General features: G+C 35.1%; 1 protein-coding gene across 3 annotated transcripts in view; it reads right to left on the bottom strand.

Moving 5' to 3' along the window:
- Positions 1–3,720: 3,720 nt before the first annotated feature.
- Positions 3,721–22,906, bottom strand: part of NPAT (nuclear protein, coactivator of histone transcription) — a 52,138-nt gene continuing 32,952 nt past the window's right edge. The window contains exons 9-18 of one of the 3 annotated variants that reach the window (XM_024766972.1): positions 22,273–22,364; positions 22,104–22,191; positions 16,563–16,659; positions 15,812–15,940; positions 11,962–13,632; positions 9,988–10,103; positions 9,807–9,915; positions 7,174–7,234; positions 5,917–7,072; positions 3,721–4,468 (exon numbers count right to left, since the gene is read on the bottom strand). In XM_024766972.1, the coding sequence (XP_024622740.1) occupies positions 4,391–4,468; positions 5,917–7,072; positions 7,174–7,234; positions 9,807–9,915; positions 9,988–10,103; positions 11,962–13,632; positions 15,812–15,940; positions 16,563–16,659; positions 22,104–22,191; positions 22,273–22,364 (3,597 nt within the window). In that variant the 3' untranslated portion in view covers positions 3,721–4,390. Of the gene's footprint in view, positions 4,469–5,757; positions 7,073–7,173; positions 7,235–9,806; positions 9,916–9,987; positions 10,104–11,961; positions 13,633–15,811; positions 15,941–16,562; positions 16,660–22,103; positions 22,192–22,272; positions 22,365–22,906 lie in introns of those variants that run through there. The other 2 variants (XM_024766971.1, XM_024766973.1) reach the window with 2 other exon arrangements.

Below are 22,906 nucleotides of genomic sequence, written 5' to 3'. Positions count from 1 at the left end.
TTGGTACAGCCACTCTGGAAAACTGAAAAATCTGAATAAGGTTGGGTATATGAAACCCGATGACCCAGCCACTCCATTCCTAAATATATATCCAAGTGAAAAGTGTAATACATTCACCAAAAAACATGTACAAGAATATTCAAATGTAAAATAGATGAACTGTGGTACAATAAATTGTGGATAAATACAATGAAAAAACACAACACTGAGAATGACAACTGAATTACATACATGAATGGTTTTCATAATTTTGTGCAAAAGAAGTTAAAAAAGACTATATACTGCATAAATCTATTTATGCAAAGTTAAGAAAGGCTGAAACTATGGCTCTAGAGGTCAGAATAATTATCCTTGGGATTAGCAGTTAGTTACTAGAAGGAAGCATGAGGGGATTCTAGGGTACCAATTGTAGTCTTGATCTGGGTGATTAAGTGGATTTGTGTACTTTTAGAAAATTCATTGAACTGTATAATAAGTTTCTGCACTTTTTCTGTTTTATCCTTCCATAAAAATTTTACATTACCAAAAAAGCAATAATCAGTTAAAACAAAGGAATGCAGACTTCCCTAAAAATAGCAACAAACAACAAAATACCCAGTTTAATAAGACATTTGTGAGGATAGGGATAACTACAAAATTATGGATATATACCATGTTACCATTAGCTTTTCAGTATCAGTTAACTCATAGGGTTAATGTACTTCAAATGGATATTCCAATAGAATTTTAACTTGGAAAAAATACAAGTGATTCTAAAGTAAATCCAGAAGCTTAAAAGAGACAAATACCTGAAAAAAATCAGAAAAGTTATAATGGACATAAAGCTACAACGCTTTCATCAATGGCACAAAATAATCTATACACTGTACTATGTAGTGCATGTATATGTGTATAAATTTAATATAGGTCCAAAACCTTTGATTTTATACCTCTCTGGTTAGCTGGGTTTCATAGTTCAGAATATTTAGGATTTTTAAAAAGTAACAGAATGTATATATCATATACCTCAGTTGAATCTGAAATGGTACACTAATTAAGCACATTGCTATTTTTCCAGCAAAATATGAATATTCATACCAAATGAGATAAAGAGTAATGTAGCCTCACACCAAATCAGGTCAGGTTTTGCCTTGAAATGAGTTTTGATGCTCAACTTAAGGGAAAAAATTGGTTGTGAACATTTTGGATTTTAGAATTGCAAATAAAAAAGATTATGAATCAGTAGAGGATAAGAGAGACATTATACATAAATGTGTGTGAGGAGAGAAACCTTATTTTAAGCAGTTTTATGAGTCAAGTGGTTAAATATTTAGGGAAAAAATGTACTGATTCTTTCTTCACACCAGGTATCAAACTAAATTATATATGGATTAGGAGCTTATCCTAATTTCAATAAATCAAGAAATAAAAAACCAATAGAAACCAGTAATGATACAGTTGAATATATCTCTGGTAAGGTATAAGCATATACTATGGAAGAAACGACAATTTCCTGGCAGGAATATTAATTGAAGTAATTTCCCGGAAGAAATTTGGCAAAATGTATTGAGGTCCTTAAAAAAATGTACACTAAATTTTGACTTGGTAATTCTACTCTCTAAAGCATCCCCTAAGGAAATAACTGACAACATAAATATTTATTTACAAACATGTTCACTGCTAGTTTTTTAAAAATAATAGCTAAAAACTGGATAGTGCCTGATATTATCTGAAGTAAAAAAAGCATTAGGAAGTTATATTTACAGTTTAAGTTCAATTATATAGAAAAAATAATTTAGGGAAAAAAGACTAGTAAAGTATGCAAAAATGTTAACCAATATTTATAAAAATAGGAAAGTCTATTAAAAGAGAATGCATACTACCAGGGTCAAAATTTGATATATAATTTCAATAAATTAAGCCTGAGGCTGAAAGATGGTGGCTTGAAAAATGATGAATGTAGAATATATAGCACCATGCTTTTGAAATTACTCCTTATCAAAGCTTAATCTTGGTATTCCTAATAGTCATCACATCTAGCCTTTGGCTGAATGCTGATGGATGCTTTACTCATGTAAAATTTCAACATACTTACTAAAGGGTTCCAACAATATCCAGGGCTAAACTAATCAAATATTTTAATTACAAGACTTCTCAAATTTGGCATACAACTGAGTACACTAAGTCAGGGGTCCCCAACCCCCGGGCCCTGGACTAGTACCAATCCATGGCCTGTTAGGAACCGGGCCGCCCAGCAGGAGGTGAGCAGCGGGCGAGTGAGCAAAGCTTCATGGGCCGCTCCCCATCGCTCACATTACCGCCTGAACCCTGAACCATCCTCGCCCCTTCTGTGGAAAAATTGTCTTCAGTGAAACTGGTCCCTAGTGCCAAAACGGTTGGGGACTGCTGCACTAAGTAATGTCCAAAAATAAACAGTGCATGAATCCTTACATGTAGTTACAGAAGTAGCCACAAGTTGTCTGTGGTATACTTTAACCCTGAAATGTAGTCAACTGGGCATCTGACTGTTAAAATAGATTACTGGGTACAATAATTAAGTCTAGCACATTGGGACTTTTAGGATAAAATGGGGACTATGTTTTTATTCTTGAACATAAATGAAAGCTCCAAATACAAGTTGTCTTTGGACTATATCTAGTGGCTCCTGGCTAGTGAACTAAGAATCCTGAAGAAAGTGAGCTTATTTTATTTGTATATGAATCCTTAGCACATACAAATTAACTGAATGAGAAGAAAATCTATAATTTTCAGCATTATGTAAACTTCCGAAAACAAGAATTGACTTGCAAAGGAATTTCTTCAAAGTATCTAAAAGAGAATGATTGCCAATATGAAGGAATTCAAACTTTTGAAGTTAATGAAAATATTTATTCAAACCTAACTGTAGTACAGTATCAAGCTGAGTTAAATAAACATTAACTGTACTAATTCCTAGTTCCTTAGGAACAGACCACTGCCACATCATAAAAATTTATTACAACACAAATTTCTGCAGTAAGGTTCAGCTAGTAAGACGTGATTTCCACATTGAGAAATGTAGTGATGGATTTAGTTTTTTAAAGGCCCAGTATTAAAAAAAAAAATGGTTGAGGAAAATGACTCATAAATATATACACCTGCAGAAAAAACCCTTAGTATACTGATATTTAACAAAACAGAAAGCACTTAAGAGAACATACTTTAATATCTAGGCACAATTGGTACGAATTATAATTTCTGTACTCATTTAAAGGTTTAAACCAATTCTTCAACTTGACTGATGTGTGTGAGTCTAATACAGAGAAGGCACCTCTTTCATTCTCCTTAAGGACTTTCTGAGAGAAACTCTATAATACTTTAAGGGGTACAGAGACAACGTACTATATCCAAGTGTAACACAGCCCATTTTAGGAGAAACTAAATTAAAATAGAAAACTATGATTTCTCTTTTTACATCTTATGATGGACATGGCTTTCTAAAAGGACAACAGAAGATAATCCTGCATACAAGCTTTAACATAGAACACAAGATTTAAATTAAATGTGCATTGGTCTCTACTATTTAAAAAGTTCTATGAATTAGTGCAGTTCTTTAAATCCCCAGTATTTAGGGGAAAAGTATATACATACCAAGAAATCTCAACTACTACATAACCAAACTTTTTATGGCTCAACAGTCTAAACGCTTAAAGTTATGTAAAAGATCTTAAAAGTTATAAACAAAAGATCAGAACACTCAAATGGTTTACAAAATTCTCTCTTTAAAACAAAGAGACCAGAACAACCAGAAGAAATAAAGTGTACAATTTTAGGAACATTATCTTTACTGCAATTATAAGAAGGGGCGGCAGAGTATTCATTCACTCTAGAAAAAACCCCAAATTGTTAATTTCTGGTTACTTTATTACCATTTGAATTCATTATCACTCTTGTACTAATTAGTGGCTATGTCTTCAGATATCTTGTGGGACAATTACTGAAGGCAATTTATAAGGAAAAGTATACTTTTCCCACTCAAAGTGAGAAACTATTCCAGATGAATAAGCCTCAGAATTAGAGATCATAAGAAGCCAAAAAATACAATGTAAGAACATTAGGTTGATTTAAGCTCTATTTCAACAAGATTTACACAGTATTTACAATATACAATTGTCAAAGATATACAGTTTTGCAGATTGGCTTTACTCACATTTCTGCAAATGTTTTTTCCACAATAAAAATATACCAAGGTAAAGCTATTTACAAACTAGGAAGCTGCTTTAGAAACAGCATGATTTAGAAATAAAGTGAAATTTCAGTACAATGAAAGTGCAGGTCATGCTTTCAGATTCTGTCAGTATCTCATTCCCTACACTCATAGTTTAAGGAATAGTAGTTTTAAATAGCTACTGTTCTTATATGTTCAGAATATTTACTCATCATAATGCAATGATAACAAAAATTTGTCCACATCCATTCCAGCTGGAAATGAACTGGGTAGCTTCTTTTTCTGTCAAAAAAAATTTCTGTAAAAAAAAAAAAAAAAAAAAAAGAAAGAAAAGAAAGAAAGAAAGAAAAAATAAACCTAAGTTAACATATTGAACTCAAACAAGGCCAAAAAGCTAGCTTTCTTATTAAGTCACATAGACCCTCATTATCAGGTACTTTCATATACTACCAAAATTTTTGCCAAAACAGTTTAGTTCATTAGCATTTTAGTTATACAGAGAAGTAGAGACAATTTTTATAAATCCAAGGTTAATAAAATATACTTCAATGATATTTCATTATTTTAGAGCACAAGACATTATACAAATTCAAAGTGTATGAATGTTGAATGAGACAAGAGAGAACATGCTTTTTATAAGGTGGTCATTATTGCTAAACTGTAAACTTTAGAAAGCTTTACTAAGATTTTAAGAGTTAACAGGTACTTTTCTAGTTCCAAACATTTAACATACTCTAGGCACTTTACAAACACTGCATTTAGTCCTCACAGCCATTGGGTAAGATGTGTGGTAACCTCATGTCAAATGATGCAGCTCAGACTCATGTATTGGGTTAACAATAGTCAAGAACCAATAAGCAGGAGATGCAGGATTCAACCTAGGCTTGCAAGGCAGCAGAGCCAAGATTCTTTCCCTGACAATACTTCCTGTATGACATTTTAAACCTTTCTATTCAATCCACTTACTAAATGGCTAAACAGATTTAGGAAAAATGGCTTTAACTTATCAGTGATAATCCTACATTACTTTCCTACAGATAACCATGGTTAAAGAAGAAACAGGTAAATTTAATTTTTATACTGCTCCAACACATTAACTTAAATTAGAATCTATGGAAGAGCTGGTAGGACATGTGGAAAAAACCTAAGATGGAGGAGTTGCAAAGCAGTTTTCACCTGGTAATTCCATACACAATAATGGCTTCCCAATTTTTCATGTGTTATGTCATTCTCCCCACAAACCTTGGGTCTTACCATGACAGAAACAAAAACCTCCTTTTCCCAAGGAAGATGTTTATAAATATATGCCTTAGCAACTGTTTTGAAAATGCTACGTTTCATCTAGATAACTTCTGAGTACCACACTGGCTGAGAGATACTGCTAGAGAATGTTTTTTTTTTTTTTTTTTTTTTTTTTTTGCGGTATGCGGGCCTCTCACTGTTGTGGCCTCTCCCGTTGCGGAGCACAGGCTCACGGGCCCAGCAGCTCTGTGGCATGTGGGATCTTCCCGGACCGGGGCATGAACCCGTGTCCGCTGCATCGGAAGGCGGACTCTCAACCACTGCGCCACCAGGGAAGCCCTAGAGAATGTATTTTGTCAATCAAAATTCAAAGCTATCTTGACCAAAATGTTCAGTTAGGTAGCTACGGCAAAAAATGATGAGATCTTTAATCTGAGCACTGAAGGAAGGGCAAGGTGTGGTTTTGAAATTAAGACTTTCAAACTTGCCTTAATTTTCTTCTTTTTCATTGGTATTGATGAATTTGCAAGACTTTTATTAGAAGTACGGGAGTGTCGTTCACGTTCATCTAATTCCTCGATCTTCCGCTTTTTTGTGGTGCTCCTTGAAGATGCTCTAAATTGTTGTGTATTGTCTTTTAGAGGAGTAGCTGAAGTAGTCCTAGAGATGGCTGCTCTGGAGAGAATCATTAATGTATGGGCAGCCATGTTTACACTGTTTTCACTCCCTGTTTCACTGGCAGGGCTGCAGGCGGGCAAGTCTGGGGTGACAGGAGGGACCATTACTTTGGGTGTGCTACTCTCTTCACCATAACGCCTACTAGAAGGGACCTTGATAACATCTGTAGGTTCTTCTTTATGTTTTTCCCCTGCTCCTGAGCCAGATGTCCGGGGTACAGATAAATCAGTACTATCAGCGAGTCTATTTACTGGGCTATGCCACTGAATATCTTGTAACATTTCTGTGGTATGCTTGGTGAGTGGGTTAATCAAAGAACTGGCAGACTTGGTTTGTTCTTGTTTTAAATCCTTCACAGGTGCACCTACTGAAATGACATTTTTACTGTTTGAGGATGTGCCTTGTTTTCTGGTTAGCTCTTGCAGTGAAGCTATAGTTTTCTCATTCCGTACACCCCCAGTTTGCTGCCCATTAGACAGTTTTGAAGTTTCTGGATTTTTCTGCCTTTCCACATCACTGCATAGTTCATTCTCCTTATTAGCTGTTGCTTTATGGAAAGATTCAAGTATAGTTTCTGTGGGTGAAACTTTCTTTTCTGACTGAGTTTCTTTTATGGTATGTCGGCTAATGGCAGTTTCTGATTTAGATAAAATCTTAGGCACAGGAGGTTTCTCTCTCTCTCTTTTGAGAGCGTTATTAGAAGGGGGTTTTAAGGTGGAGGAAACAATGGGTGAGTCAAGATTAGAAAATGAAATGTCATTCCTTTCTTTGTTTTGGGACACCGTCTTATGATTTGTCCCCTGTGTATTCGCCACAGGAGAAGCAGTGCTATCAAAACAGAGCACACGCCTGTGGCTTTCAAAGGTTTTGCTAGTTGGAACTATACTTTCTACTGAGAAGGGAACTGTTATTTCTTCCAATTTTTTCCCAAGATCTGTGGCCATATTCTTGTCAGGAACTTCAGTTCTACAAGAAAAAAAAATTTTTCTTAGCAACATAAAGAAATTCTTTATGCTTTTAACTTGAGCATTCAAATACTCTATGATAGAAACTACTTTTATGCTCACCGTTGTACATGACATCCAACTAAGTGACTTGATGAATCCACCAAATTATTTACCTGTTTTCCTGGAATTATAAGTTAAGTTAATTAGAAAAGAAAAACATTCCTGAAAGTATATTTCTCTGTAAGAAAACAGAACAGACCACAGTATCAGACACCATGAGAAAAATTTAAGCTATAGCTAATGTACAAATGAAATACTTTCACATACTGGGTCTAAAAAAGCAGCTTTGTAATATACACGAGACGATCACTCATTCATGTTACTGAGGAAATATAAATATGGAGCAAATGACTTGCTTTAACTTCAGGGAAATATGAATCCAGTCTTTTGATTTATAAATTAGTATGCTCAGTATAGCATTTAAGGGTACTACTTAGATCCAAAAAGTTACTTAAAGAAAACACTATATTATACCTATTTAAAAATTCTGCCCATTTAACTGTCATGTTTGTAAGCCTATGTCACTCAGAGCACATGCTCTGGAGTTTTAATAGCCATATTTTATTTTCCATGGACTTACATGAGTTTATGTGGAAGGGCAGCAAGATATGAAGCCAGAAATGAAAGCAAAGATGATATCGTGTAGGACCTTGGGTATTATGCAAAAGGTTTTATAGAGAATCCTTAAAAGTTTTAAATAGGGACGATGCATGAATAGATTTGTTTTAGGAAGTCACTCTGGCAGCAGTGTAGAAGATGAACTAGAGAAGAAAGAAAACTGGAAATAGAAATTCTAGTTAGATTGCTATAAATATTCAAGGTAGGAGATGATGAAGGTCTTAGAGACAGTAATGGGCATTCGCATGGACATGAACAGTAAATGAGGAATAAATGGTGACATTAACCAAGAGGGAATGGTAGGCAGAAGCGGTTTTTGAGGAAGAAGAGGTGAGACTTAGATATGTAGAGTATGTGGATCTTAAGTTACATAAAATTAGAACGGGAGGAGCATAGTAGTTCTAGAAGCCACCAATAGTATTAACTGTTAGAGGGAAGTAAAGTAAGGTAAGACTGGAAAACATCCAATGCATATAGCAGCATTAGGAGGCCACTGGTGACTTTAAACAGTTTTAGTGGAAACATGAGAAAGGACAAAAATATGGATGAAGAAGTAATGGGAAATAAGAGGGGTCGGGGATAAAGGGCTGGCAGATGTGAAAAACCTAAAGGAATGATGGGAATGATCCTTGTATCCATAGTTGGACAGCCACAGAGTGAAGAAGCCAAAAAAGAAAAGTTGAAGATACACAGAAGAGAGAAGGTAGCCTGCACTAACCTTAGAAAGAATGAGATAATCATTCCTCTAAGAAGGGAAAAGGGAAGAATGATTTTAGATGAACATGTACATATTAAATGGGAGTAATGTGAGAAAATGGAGTTTACTACCCATAAAAATCAAAATCATTGGCCTAGAGTGAGGAAAGTGCTGACTGGATAGATCTGAGAAGACCTGTGGAAGTCTGAAATAGTATTAAAGAGGAATGGGAGAGAAAGAAGATAGGTAGACATTTAAAATAATTGCTAAGTGGCAGTGAGGGTGAGAAAGTTTTAAGTGTTATTGAATGGAATCACTTCTAAAGCAATGCTAAGAAGCCCAGGTGTAAAGGCAGAGGAATGGTTGGCTGGATAGAGGGTATTAAGTGGATATGGTAGAAGAATGTGAATATGAAGGTGTATAAGAGTACTGAGAAAAGTGGCTGATGTGGTGGATTGTTGGATAGGGAAGGAAATGAATGCAGAAAGGAAGTGAAAATTCAGGTAAAGGTAAGGATTCAAGTAATAGGAGCTCTCATTGGTTGAAGAGAGATTCAATGGATATACAGAAATGTAAGTATTTTGAGAGAGTTTATTGACCATTATAAATTATATAGGTCTAATAACAAGTAGTGAAAAATTAAAGGTAAAGCTATGGGACAGGTTGGCTGAAGTGAAGATTAAAGACTCAGAAATGCAAGGGGTCAACAATTCTGAGGGTTAGGGTGTTGTTAGGTTAACAACATGGGCATTTTGTCACCCATGAAGATACAGAAGTCTGAGGTAGAGAAGTTTGAGAACTCACCACAACATTCATCAGTATTTTCATTCATGAATGAAAATCTCGTGTTACTTTGTATATGTTGTCTTTTACTGAACTAAGTCTTTAATTTTGGAGTAGTCAGCATTATCAAATTTTTTCATTTTTCAAAAGCAATCTTTTATCTCAGCATCATCTCGATATTCTCTTACATTTTCTTTCATTATTTGTTTTGCTTTTCACTTTCAGGTGTTAATCATCTTGGAGTTCATACCTTTATATATGTTGTGAGGAAGAGATCTATTTTTTCCCTGTAATATATATAATAGCCAATGGATTTCATTTACTAAACAAACCATCCTATCCCTTCTGACTTCTGACATTACCTCTACTATGTACAAGTTGCTATAAATACACGGTCTTTTTCTAAACTCTGTTTTGTTCCATTTGGCTTTTTCTTTTTTTAATCACTGCAAAAAAAACTTTAAGCAAAGGTTGGACAACCACCTGTTAGGAAAGTTATTAGAATTCCAAAAAAAAAAAAAAAAATACCGTCATATTGCTGCAAACAAAGGAGTACACACACATAAAGCTGACATGAATGAACTTAAAAATGTACCTGTACAAGGCTTGTTTCTTAGTCCCTGAGTCTTCAGAGATTTTGGAGGGATAGGGAATTGAGGGATACTTCTATTGCAAACAGGTGCTGCCAAAGGCATATGAAGGACCTGGAGGAGAAGCCATTAATTATACTTTGTTTGAAAAGCAGCACCGAGCCATTTTCAGTTCATAAATCTTACCTGCCGAGGAGGAGCAGAAAAGGTATTTCCATTCTGTCCAACCACAGATACAGGGATCATTCCCACCATTCCCTGAAGTACAGGCTGGACTGGAGAAGCAATTATAATGGCAGATCCTAAAAAAAAAAACCAACCAACAATTCTCAATAAAATGGAATAAACACAAGACACCAAAGTAATTATTATTATTTTTAAAGGTTTTGTGTTTTTTTAAAATAAATACATTTATTTATTTGTTGATTTATTTATTTATGTCTGCTTGGGTCTTTGTTGCTGCGTGCAGGCTTTTCTCTAGTTGTGGCAAGCGGGGGCTATTCTTCGTTGCAGTGCATGGGCTTCTCATTGCAGTGGCTTCTCTTGTTGTGGAGCACAGGCCCTAGAGCGTGCAGTCTTCAGTAGTTGTGGCATGTGGGCTCAGGAGTTGTGGCGCATGGGCTTAGTTGCTCCGCAGCATGTGGGATCTTCCTGGACCAGGGCTCGAACCCGTGTCTCATGTATTGGCAGGCGGATTCTTAACCACTGCGCCACCAGGGAAGCCCCAGTAATTATTAATTTGAAATAAATCCTATATAATTATAATCAGTTTTTCATATAATCTACTCTCCTTTAAAAAAATTAATTTAGGGACAACAAGGCTAACAAATTAAGAAAAAGTCAATCTGAATATTATTCTTATGGCAATTAGTCAAAGTAAACATCATGAATAAGCATAAGACTCTACAGCCTGGAGATCATATTTTAGTTGTACCTTGATTCCTCTAGAAAGAATAGTGAAATTGATCAAAAAATTGGTAGTGCAGGTTTCAAGTCTGAATCTTTTACCAGAAAATAACGGTCCAAACTGAATATTGACAGTCTAAGACTTACTCACAACCCCAAACTATAATATAATCTCAATGGTATTTGTCAGAAAGGGTCCAGATAAGTGAGCAACCAGTAAAAACTGTGGGAGAAAATACAATGTTTACCTGGTCAACAATATAGTCTATGGCTATCATAATTTAACCCTGCCCTGTAAATTAATCTTTTCCTAATAAATTCATTAACTTCTCCTGTAAGGCTGATTTCCTCACTTTCCTGAACACCTACCTCAGTCTCTCAAATACCTACCTATCCTTGTACTGCTTAAGATTCCCTTCCTTTTACTCCAAATACTACCTAAGCTTCAGCTCAAGTTCCACCTTTTCTACCAATTCTGATCCCTCCTTTATCTTATTTTAAACAGCACTTGAAATAGATCCATCAGGCTTAATACTTAATTGCTGATATTTAATCTGATTTAATTATATGCCTAAATGTAAAAAAAGAAAGAGGGGAAAGGAGCTTGGGAATCAATATCTAAGGAAGTGTAGATGAATGTGCCATAAACTCCACCTTCAAGGAACATATAATCAAGAATGACCACTATGACAGGCATGTCAGTCACTAACTACACATAAAATGGCATGTAATAAATGCCAGAGGTGCTCCTGCTCCTATAAACAAAGAATTCTAAAGACAGGGATCAATTTTCAAATGTGGAAGATAGTGAGAAATTACAAAGGGTATCATGCAGGGAGAAATTCAAGTTGTGTCTTGAAAGTCTTTCCAAATAGGTAATAAATTCCTTGAAAACTAAGACTGTAATAACTATTTAAGAAAAGTCTCCCACAACACTGGGTTTTAGTAGGTATATGGCTATTTGATGAATTAGTCTTCCCCCCCTGTCTTTTTCTTGTATTGATAGCTTAGCCATGGATTGAGAACTATGGAAAGAAAAAGAAATAAAAAATGAAACCACCGAATTCCATAGCTTAGCAGATTAAAAAAATTTTTGATTGAATTAATTCTGTAAAGAGAAGCCATAATCACAAATTTCTGAATCTTTTCTTATACTCTCATCCATGATTTATTACCTTCTAGTCAATAACAGCACACACAAGAGAAATTAGATCCCATTCCAGAGAAATGAACTTCAATATGTTCTAAAGTTACCTTGTGAAAAGCTGGGTGACATAGCTTGGTTGACAGCAAATACACTGTTTGACCTTGGGGGTGTCTGTAACTGAGGTGGTGGTTGAGCAGTCACGGGTGCAGAATTTCCAGGCAACACCACCACATTTGACTGACTGACAGTTGTTCCTAAGGCTGTTGGATCAGTTACACAAGTAGCTATCAGAATGTTACTTGAATTGCCAAAAGTTGTGCTTGTAGCTGGCATTAACTGTATGTATCCTCCATCCTTGGAAACGCATGGTGTAACATTGGCTGAAAAAGCAATGCTCTCTTCATTCTGGGTGTTGTTTACTGTCGAGTCTTCAGGTTTTAGTGCTAAAAGGCTCTGTTCCATTGAGGCTGAATCCCCAATTCCTTCAGCAGATGAGATAGCATCTGTGGTTTCTTCTGAAGACAGGCATTTAACTAATTCTGCATTTCTGGCAGGTGATTTAGAAGGAGAAGACAAAATTATAGTTGGCAAGTTTTCTCCACTGATACTAGAAACAGCACTGTTAAGTTCAGAATCTGAGGAAACAAATGGATCATCACTGATGATAATTTTGAGAGAGACTATATTTGATGCATCTATCTCTGCTGACTTGTTGCCAGCAGGTTTATCACTAGTATTCTGGGACTCAGGGTGAGAATCCCTCACTGAAGAACACACAGATTCTGAAGGAAGAGAACGTATATCTTCTATAGGATTAGCTTCTGGGGATATCAATGTAACTTCCTCACAGTTATTTTCACCTAAAGATAGAAAAATACTATCTCCATCTTCTTTTACAGAAGATGAAGGCTCTTGTGAACCCAAAGCAACTTTCTCAGACTTGGAGGGCTGAGGTTCATGATCTGTATGATTTAACTTAACAGATGATGAATCATTAGATGGTTGTTTAATTGAAGATACTGAATCTCCAAGGTGAATTTCTACTTTTTGTTCAGATATAGTTAAACCCGAACCTTCAACAGACACAGGTAATATTTTACTTTGAAGTGAAGAATTATCTTGGCAATCTGAAAGTTGCTGTGATGCAACTGGTAACACATTATTAATTTCAATTTTACTCTGGTGAATTTCTCTAGAATCTGGTGACTTGGAACCATGGAAATTAGTTGTAAGTCTTCTTGTATCGTCAGAACTTTCACAAAATTGACCTTTTTTAGATGGCTTTCCAGTTAATGTAATATTTTGGGATAAAAGCTGAGAAGTTTTTCCAGAGAGAATTAAGTTCGCATTGTTAGTTTCACAACCAAGGGAAACAAATGAAGTTATTGGTATATCAGACTGATCAGGCTGTAATCGAGATTCATTCTGCACACTTGGAGACAAAGAATTCTTTTCAACTTCCATAGCCAATTCAGTTTCAGCAGATATCTGACTGGTGTATAATTCAGCACAATGCTGATTACATTCAGCATCAGAATTTACTCTTTGGTTAAAGTCATTCAAATTAGGCACAGACTCAAAGGTGATATCAAGGTTACACTTCTGTTCAGTAGATACTACTGTTTTAAAGGCCTTTTTCTGGACGCTAGAGTCTATCTGGGAAAAATGTTCCTGGGCTTCCTGTCTAAGCTCATCATGGTTGCTGCCATTCTTCAAAACATTTGATGTGTCTTCATTTTGATAGGATGTACAAAATGGGGGTTGACCAGATTGATCATCTGCAAAATATTAGGATGGCAGAAAGATATGGTGAGTATATAACAGCTTTTAAGGTAGTCATCTTTATTATAAAACCTGTTTTGCCAAGGAAGTAACTAATCTTTGACATACCAGCAAGTGGAAGTCTGATAAACTCACTCTCTCATCTTTTGAGTATCAAAACACTTACAGGTACTTTTCTTATTACTGATGCCTTTTTTAACAAGTGCCAAATTGTTTGTCAAGCTTTTTAGAAAACAGATGACACAATGAAGGAAAAAGCATATATGTTTAAGAACATTTAATATGTACTAATATATAAAAAAAACTGGCTACAAACATAGTTTTTTTCAAAACAACTGACTTTTCAACTTTACCATTTCTACTGACCATACTTCATCTGATATATTCTTGAAGGTGAAATGGGGCCAATTACATTTTGCATGATCAACATTTGATATTATTGTGTACACTTTAACATTTATTACACGTTTACTGAAGATCAACCACATGACCAGTACTGGGATACAAAGATGAATGACCCAGTCTCCACCCTTGGTGATATCAGTCTAAGGGAGGCAGACATAGGACAGAAAGTCATAATGAAACATGCCAAAAACCATAGCAGTATAGGAACAAAAGGCACCTCTTCTGGCCTATGGGATGTGAGAAAGTGTTATTGTACGAGGAGATCTTGACAAATAAAAGTGTTAATAGTTGGAAAAAGAAGAAAGGGCATTTGAGAAAATACTGATATACTGTGTCATACATCATTCACAGTTTAGGACAGAAAATAATAACAATTAACAATATGAAAAATATTGGGAAAAATCCAGAAAAATGTATATCAACTATCATAAAATTCTGTTAATGTGACACTGGTAAAATAATAGTGGGTATGGAGCACATGTGAATCCTTATTGTGGGGAAACCAGTGGAAATTATATACAGGCCACATAAATTCAGGGGTAGTCAGTTTCAACGAAGTGGGAAGAGACTTTCTGAGAAAATAGGATTTCAAATTTCATTTTGTGCAGGGTAGAGCTTATCTGAAGCACAATCTTCCACACATAATATATATGAGAAAGACACGCCATCCTACAATTCAGCCTAAGAAGAAATGGAGGATTGGATTTGGGTACAGGCAAAGGACTCAAAATAGGAATATAGTCTGAAATAGTCCAAAACTGGTTTTTGGAAGGCGTGATGTGAAACTTGGAAGCCATGAAGTCTTTTGAGGGAGCTGGAAGGGGTCATGGAATTTAAGAATAGATGAACAGAAAAGATTATTGTGGCATAACTTGGTGTAGACAGAAATGGATAGAGGTGGTACCAAAGAGGCATAAAGTTTAGCAAGTGTAAGATGCCAAGATAATGTGAGAGAAGCCAGGATAATGGTTATCTTTGAGGAACAGGGATGAAAGGAGTAGTGATTGCGAAGAGATACGAAGAGATGTTTTTGTGGTGCTGGCGGTATTCTATTTTTTGACTTTAGAGATGGTTATGTGGGTATTTGCTTGATTATAATTCAATGAGCTAAAGTACACTTTTATTGTGTACTTCTGCATATGTTTCACAAAAATGAAATTTTAAAAAACTTGGCCAATATTTAAAAGCTCTAGGATAGACATATTCACTGCCCTCCCTCATTCATAAGTAGTTATTGTGGGACAATTATATGCCATACTGGTACTCTATGGGAGGCAGAAACATAAAGAACTGACTAGTAGACACATAGGAATATAACCTAAAACCTCATAAAACCCATAATTCAGGACTATCAGCAAGTATACAATTTCCTCTAAATAAGTGAGATATTGATACTGAGCACTCAGCTAAGCTTGCTTACGAGGCTGGATGATTAATACCACAAACCAACCTTACACATTAGGGATTTGAATATGTGTCTCAAAAAAATTACATTAAATGTTACAGACAGGTTGAACTGGTCAACACTATTAACACCAATTTGTGCGTGTCTACTGCATCATGAAGGAATGAGTACTAAAAATCCACCTTTTAATCAAAGTACTAAAGGCGTGGGAATAATTTTTTCTTTTTAAATGAAGAGAAAACTTAGAAACACAAAAATGATGTATGTGGTAATTTGAACAACTTTCAAATTAAACATTTTCTGCCTTTGAAATTTTGAGACTTGTATTAGGATTTAGATTGATATTAACAAAATCAAATTCTTACCAGATTCTCCTGTTTCAAAAGAACCTTTAACTGCTAGATTACTTTCACCTGCTAAGACTACATTGAGATTGGTTTCCATATGCTGACTGGAAATGCCTTGTGATATATTTTTATTATTCTTTGTTTTACCTGTTAAAAAGGGAATAGGGAAACAATTGGTTAAATGACCAAAATAAAAATAAGCATCAATTAATACAGCTTGACAGTGGTCAAGCAAATGTTAAAGTTTGGTCTTAATTATAGTCCTTTAATTATAGTTTTTAACATGTTGCCTTATATATCATTGACAAGTATGATTTTTCCACTAGACCAGTGCATTTTTAACATGTTCTCAGACAATGCTGGTCTGCTGGTTTGGAGACTACACTTTGAGAACTACTGCACTAGGCCATAAGATGGAGGGCAATAGACAAATCTTTTTATTCCTCTTGTATTATCCAACTGTGTTTAGTATAATATATGTATAGGAGTAGATCTCAACACATTTTTGATGACTGGCAAAACTGCCCACAACTAACCCCCCTCACCCCCAAAACTGTTCTTTATTTTTACAGCTAAAGTATCTTTAAGAAAAAAATAAAACAAAAAAGCAACAAAAAAACTCTTTCATATCCATGTTTGCTTTAATGAAAATAGGAACTTTTTTCCAGATGCTCTGGGAAATGTTGTTTTACTCTGTTTAAGCTGTTTCTCCAGAGAAATTGGAGAAACTTTTTTCTCCTAACTGCTTTGATAGAAATGTTCTACTTACCATAGTCAAATAGATCAAAGAGTGCCTGAAATGCTGGATCGGATTCTGTCTGTTCCAATATATCCTGTATAGCTTCTTCAGACATGTGGATTTCACTCTGCAAAAACAAAAAACAAACAAAAAGTGATCCTAATTGAATTAGTATGGTTTAATACCAGCAAAGTAATTAGAGGATATCTGATATTTTGTACCTTTTATGTAGTATTCCCTTCCAAGAAAATTTCTTCTGATTGTAACACTATTCACTTAAAACAAATTAAAACAGGAAGACTAGAAAATAGAAAGTGAATGCTCCCTAATACCACTAATTAATCACTTTGGTGACTATATCCCCAAACATTAAAATAGAATAAAACCATGCTATAATGTTATTACTTGACACACACCACTGTGTAAGTTTAAGGTGTACAGCATAATGACCTGACCTACATACATTGTGAAATAATACCAAAATAAGCTTAGTTAATATCCATCATCTCATATACATATTTAAAAAATAGAGAAAAAGAAAAAAATATTTTTTTTCTTGTGAGAACTCTTAGGATATGCTATTTTTATTATTTTTAAAAATTTATTTATTTTTGGCTGTGTTGGGTCTTCGTTGCTGTTCGTGGGCTTTCTCTAGTTGCGGTGTGGGCTTCTCATTGTGCTGGCTTCTCTTGTTGCGGAGCACAGGCTCTAGAGCACAGGCTCAGTAGTTGTGGTGCCCAGGCCTAGTTGCTCTGTGGCATGGGGGATCCTCCCGGACCAGGGCTTGAACCGTGTCCCCTACATGAGCAGGTGGACTCCCAACCACTGCGCCACCAGGGAAGCCCCAGGATATGCTGCTCTCTTAATTTTCAAATACTGTTGACACTTGAACAACATAGGTTTGAACTGTGCAGGTCCGTCCACTCATATGCAGAACTTTTTCAATAAATATGTATTACAGCACTACAAGATCCAAGGTTGGTTGAATCTGCACTTGCAGAACAGGACACATGGAGGGCTGACTGTAAACTTTTAAGTGGGTTTTTAAAAAAATTTTATTTTTACTGGAGTATAGTTGCTTTACTATATTGTTAGTTTATACTGTACAGCAAAGTGAATCAGCTATATGTATACATATATCCCCTCTTTTTTGGATTTCCTTCCCATTTAGCTCACCACAGAGCACTGAGTAGAGTTCCCTGTGCTACACAGTAGGTCCTCATTAGTTATCTATCTTATACATAGTATCAATAGTGTATATATGTCAATCCCAATCTCCCAGTTTATCCCACCCCCCCTTCCCCCTTGGTTTAAGTGGGTTTTTGACTGCATGTGGAGTTAGCACCCCTAACCCCAAGCTGTTCAAGGGTTAACTGTATACCATACAGCAGTGTTAACTATAGTCATTATGTTGTACACTGCATCTCCTGTATTTATTTACTTTATAACTGGAAGTTTGTGCCTTTTGACCACCTTTATCCAATTCCTCCACTTCTGACCTCTTTTTCTATGAGATTGGTTTAATAATGTTGTTTAACCTGCTTTCTTCACATAAGTTTGTTGTACACTGCTTTCTAGGGCCTTCAATATAGATCTACCTCACTCTTTTTATCTGTTTTGGTTTCTTCATTTTATTATTTTTAAAATTTTAAAGTTTTGGCTGTGCCGCATGGCATGGGGGATCTTAGTTCCCCAACCAGGGATAGAAGCCGCACCCCCTGCAATGGAAGCAGAGAGTCTTAACCACTGGACCACCAGGGAAGTCCCAGTCTCTTCATTTTAAATACTTCTTTCAAATGTTGGACAATCCTTGTTTATGTGCTCACACTTAAAAGGAGCATGCCAAAAGCTGTCTTTAAACCCTGTGCCAATAAGGAGGCAGGGACCTTGTCAACTATAGTCTAAGCTGTAGAATAATTACAGAACCATCTGTATTTTTAGTTTTTCTTATTTGAGTGAGTTAGATTTCTTGCTGGGACAGTTTATGGCTGAAGTAGTGTTTCTGAGGAACAGTGTAAATGGGGAAAAGATATCGAGTTTAACTATACACTTCCTAAACTTTACACCTTATCATCCTGTTTGTAGCCCTATCTTTATGTTTACTTTCAGAGGTACTAGAGTCAAGTGTTTTGTAAAGTGACTTTTACCTGAACTTTGCCTTTACTGGCTTAGAATCCAGGGTCTGCTAAGTCAGGTACCACCTGTCCATTTCAAATTCTAAAAAATTCTTTCTCTGTCCTTGTGGGTTTATGCTTTTTTTTTTTTCTTTTTTTAAATTTATTTTTGGCTGTGTTGGGTCTTCGTTGCTGTGCTCGGGCTTTCTCTAGTTGCGGCGAGCAGGGGTTACTCTTCACTGTGGTGTGCAGGCTTCTCATTGCGGTGGCTTCTCTTGTTGCAGAGCACGGGCTCTAGGCATGCAGGCTTCAGTAGTTGTGGCACATGAGCTCAGCAATTGTGGCTCACGGGCTCTAGAGTGTAGGCTCAGTAGTTGTGGCACACAGGCTTAGCTGCTCCACGGCATGTGGGATCTTCCCAGACCAGGGCTTGAATCCGTGTTCCCTGCGCTGGCAGGTGGATTCTTAACCACTGCGCCACCAGGGAAGCCCCTGTGGGTTTATGCTTTTTAAAAATTCCCTATACTGTCTTTTTAGTAGGGTACAAAACTAAACGTTTAACCCACTATCCTTCTAAAGGGAAAGAACTCTTTTGTTTACATAACTCTGCCACATTTAGCCAATTCTCACTTTTGTTCATTTGCATTTTTTCTAATTTTCAGTTATGGTAAATAATACGTGAAAATCTTTATCCAGGCATTTGTTCATTCTTTGGGATTAATTTTATCAGTGAAATTACTAGGTCAAACAATATATACATTTAAAATTTTGAGAAATCCTGTCAAGAAGTACATATATACAGTAATACGTATAAAATAGATAACTAATAAGAACCTGCTGTATAAAAATAAATAAATTAAATTAAAAAAAGAAAATTTATGTATATATAAACTGAAAGGATAGGTAATACTAATTATCAGTTTTATTGGTAAATAGCAATGAATAAAATGGTATCACCATCAAAAATAAAAAGGAATGCTTGTTCTGTTCTATGTAACAATGTCCATGCTCTTACCTATAATGGGCAATATCAATTTTTAAGCATTATCAGTCTAAGACATAAAAGTAATCTGTTGTCTTAATTTGTATTTCTTTACTATGGAATTAATTTCCATGTTTATGAACATTTGAACTTTTTTGGAGATCAATATGATTTAAATGGAATGACAAACTTATCTGTAAATCCTTCTGCAGTGCTATATTTTCTTCAATTTTGGTGAAGCATACATTTGGATCCCAAGGGATAGAAAATTCATGTGGAGCAAGAGGTAAGGTGGAACTCTCATGAAGTGATTAAAAACTTGGATTTTTAAAGTAAAAATGGCCATAAAATGAAAAGAGAAACTTGAAGTTAAAGAACCAGTTAACCTTGACAATGCAGATATATAGAGAACATCAATAATTCTTGATGAAATGTGATTTAGGAGAAAGCCAGGAGCTTGAACAAATTATTTCTGTATCGATGGACTTAAAAATTTACAGTAATATAAATAATGTCAAGAACCAACAATCCAATGTTAATCAAACTATGAACTGGTGCATACCCTCTTACAAAAGTTACTGCTGAAGAAACACATTTTTCTAGTAAATTTCTTATTAGAGTCTGAACTTTAAAAATCAGAATTGAAGGAATCTTGGAATACATGTTGGTGGTTTGCCTTTTAATTTTAATGATGCTTTTAACAAGCAGATATTTTGAATTTTACAGAAGTCTTAAAAAAAAAACACAGCGATTTGTGTAGCCAAAGAAATCTTGCCTACTCCAAGGACACAAAGATGCGTAAAAACATTTTAAAAATTCACCTATTTGTACAACTGGCTCTGCTCTCTTAGTGAAGCTTATGTATATACTACTCCATTGGGCATTATGTATTGCTGTACTTTCAAAGTTATTGAAATCTGAATTTTTAACTTTTCCCCAATATACAATATTATGAACACCATGAACACAGTGTTGTGTCTTCATTTTCTTATAATCTCTCACAGTATCTAATAGAGTGTCTTGATTATGGTAAGTACCTAATTATTTTGTGGAGAAAATATAAGTAAGGAGTTGAAGGTTGTAAAATTTAGAACAGGGGATATGTTGAACATTAAGACAGGAGAAGTTTTTTAAAGAAGACTGCTAAATAATTTAAAGGTTGCTTTCAAAAGCTTGTCATGTTTTCTTAAATTTACTGAATTTCACTTTGGGAAAATGTATCCAAAAAAATTTTTTTTATAGTATTCTGAAGGAACTGACAAAAAAAAAAACCTCAGTGGTTTCACCCAGAATTCATCATCTGAAAGAAAACTACTACCATAAATTCATTATAATGAATTCATTTTGTGGCACAGCAACAAAACTGAATGTATTATCTGAGAGTCCAAGCAAAAGGCTATGCAATAGCCAAAATCTCAGCTGTTCTTCAAAAAGGTATTTGCACCTGGACAAATCTTAAAACTCATATTGTTGAATTCTTCTTTTACCAGCTCACCCTCTTTCATCTTCACTCTCACTGAATAGCAAGTGACTATAGCCCCTATCTTCCTTCTCTTAGCAATAAATCTCACAGACAATTATTCATTTAGTTAGTATCTATTCTTTTTTAAAGTGTCTTGTTCATTTTATTTTGTTCAATATTACTTGGATTCATCATGTATCTTTAACATATTATTTCATTGTGTCTTTATATTTTTATACAGTTTGTAGCAGGTGCAGAAGAAATGTAATTTATTTTGTATACACTGTACAGTACTGCTTATTGCACAGAAATATAACCACTAATGAATTTTTAATTATTAAATACTAAGAAATACATGACATTGTTGTATGGATACAGGAAAAGTGTTTTATTGATATATGGAAGAGTTGGTTAGTTATTAGATGGTTAGGAATGTCTTATTACATTTACCATCTAAATAACACAATTTGAATATATGTAAATCAAATCATCATATTGTATGCCTTAAACTTATACAATGAGAGATATCAGTTATTTTTCAATAAAATTGGAATAAAACCGCAATTTTTTTTTAACATCTTTATTGAGGTATAATTGCTTTACAATGGTGTGTTAGTTTCTGCTTTATAACAAAGTGAATCAGTTATACATATACATATGTTCCCATATCTCTTCCCTCTTGCGTCTCCCTCCCTCTCACCCTGTCTATCCCACCCCTCCAGGCGGTCACAAAGCACCGAGCTTTGTGAGTTGATATCCCTGTGCTATGCGACTGCTTCCCACTAGCTATCTACCTTACGTAAAACCGCAATTTTGACCTTGAAAATTCACTAACACATTTTCAGGAACAGATTACATTTGGATAATGAAGGAAATTTATATTTTAATTATTATTTTAAATCATTTTATACATCTGTTAGTAATGGTTTTGAAATGAAACAAGAATATCATCAGTTTTAACTATGAATATATGTACTACACACACACAAACACACACACACCCTTACCCATACCTGAAGTCCCAGGAGTTCATCGATTGAAGTCTCTGGTTCACTAGGGTTGCTATCTGTTTGCTTAGGTACTTGAGCAATATTGTTGTCACTGTAATACAGAAAGGAAAATTTTTAGCATAGTTCTCAATTAGGCAAAAACAATTAGATATTTTAAACACAAACGGCTTACCTAGTCAAAAATTTATTAATGTTTTCTGCAAGCTTTTCTTGAAGAGATTTGTTGCTTAATATTTTTTCTCGAGCATTTTCAATAACCATTTGCTGGAAAACAAAGTCAATATTAGCAAAAGCATAGGATAGAGTATTATGTTATTTATTTAAAAAGAATCAATGGAAGCTGGATAGTTTTAATAAATCTAGGTGGAAACTCAAAAAGTTATGGTGGCTCCCTCGATATTAACACCTGACTTACAAGGGTATTCACAGATCCTTCACCAACTCTTTCTTCACTGACTACAAAATACAGTTCCAAACTCTTTAGCTTTTCACACAAGATTTTTAATAACCTGTCTCTATTCTAGGAAAAATGCCCTATTATATTGCATAATCCAGCAACAATGATGTATTTACAGTTTTGTAAACACACTTCTGTTTCTTACCTGGTGCATTTGCACATTTTATCTATTCTGACTGGACTATCTGCTACTGTTAAATTTCACTACAGTCTATCCCAAGGTAATTCTACCACAGTATTTTTTCTGGCCATGCTGCACGGCTTGCAAGATCTTAGTTCCCCAACTAGTGATTGAACCCCTACAGTGGAAGCACGGAGTCCTAACCACTGGACTGCCAGGGAACTCCCT

The sequence above is a fragment of the Neophocaena asiaeorientalis genome, unplaced genomic scaffold (assembly GCF_003031525.2).
Source record: "Neophocaena asiaeorientalis asiaeorientalis breed wild unplaced genomic scaffold, Neophocaena_asiaeorientalis_V1.1 scaffold338, whole genome shotgun sequence".
In the NCBI taxonomy this organism is placed as follows: Eukaryota; Metazoa; Chordata; class Mammalia; order Artiodactyla; family Phocoenidae; genus Neophocaena; species Neophocaena asiaeorientalis.
Note: the sequence above shows the minus strand (reverse complement) of the source record. Positions and strands in the feature narration are given on the sequence as shown.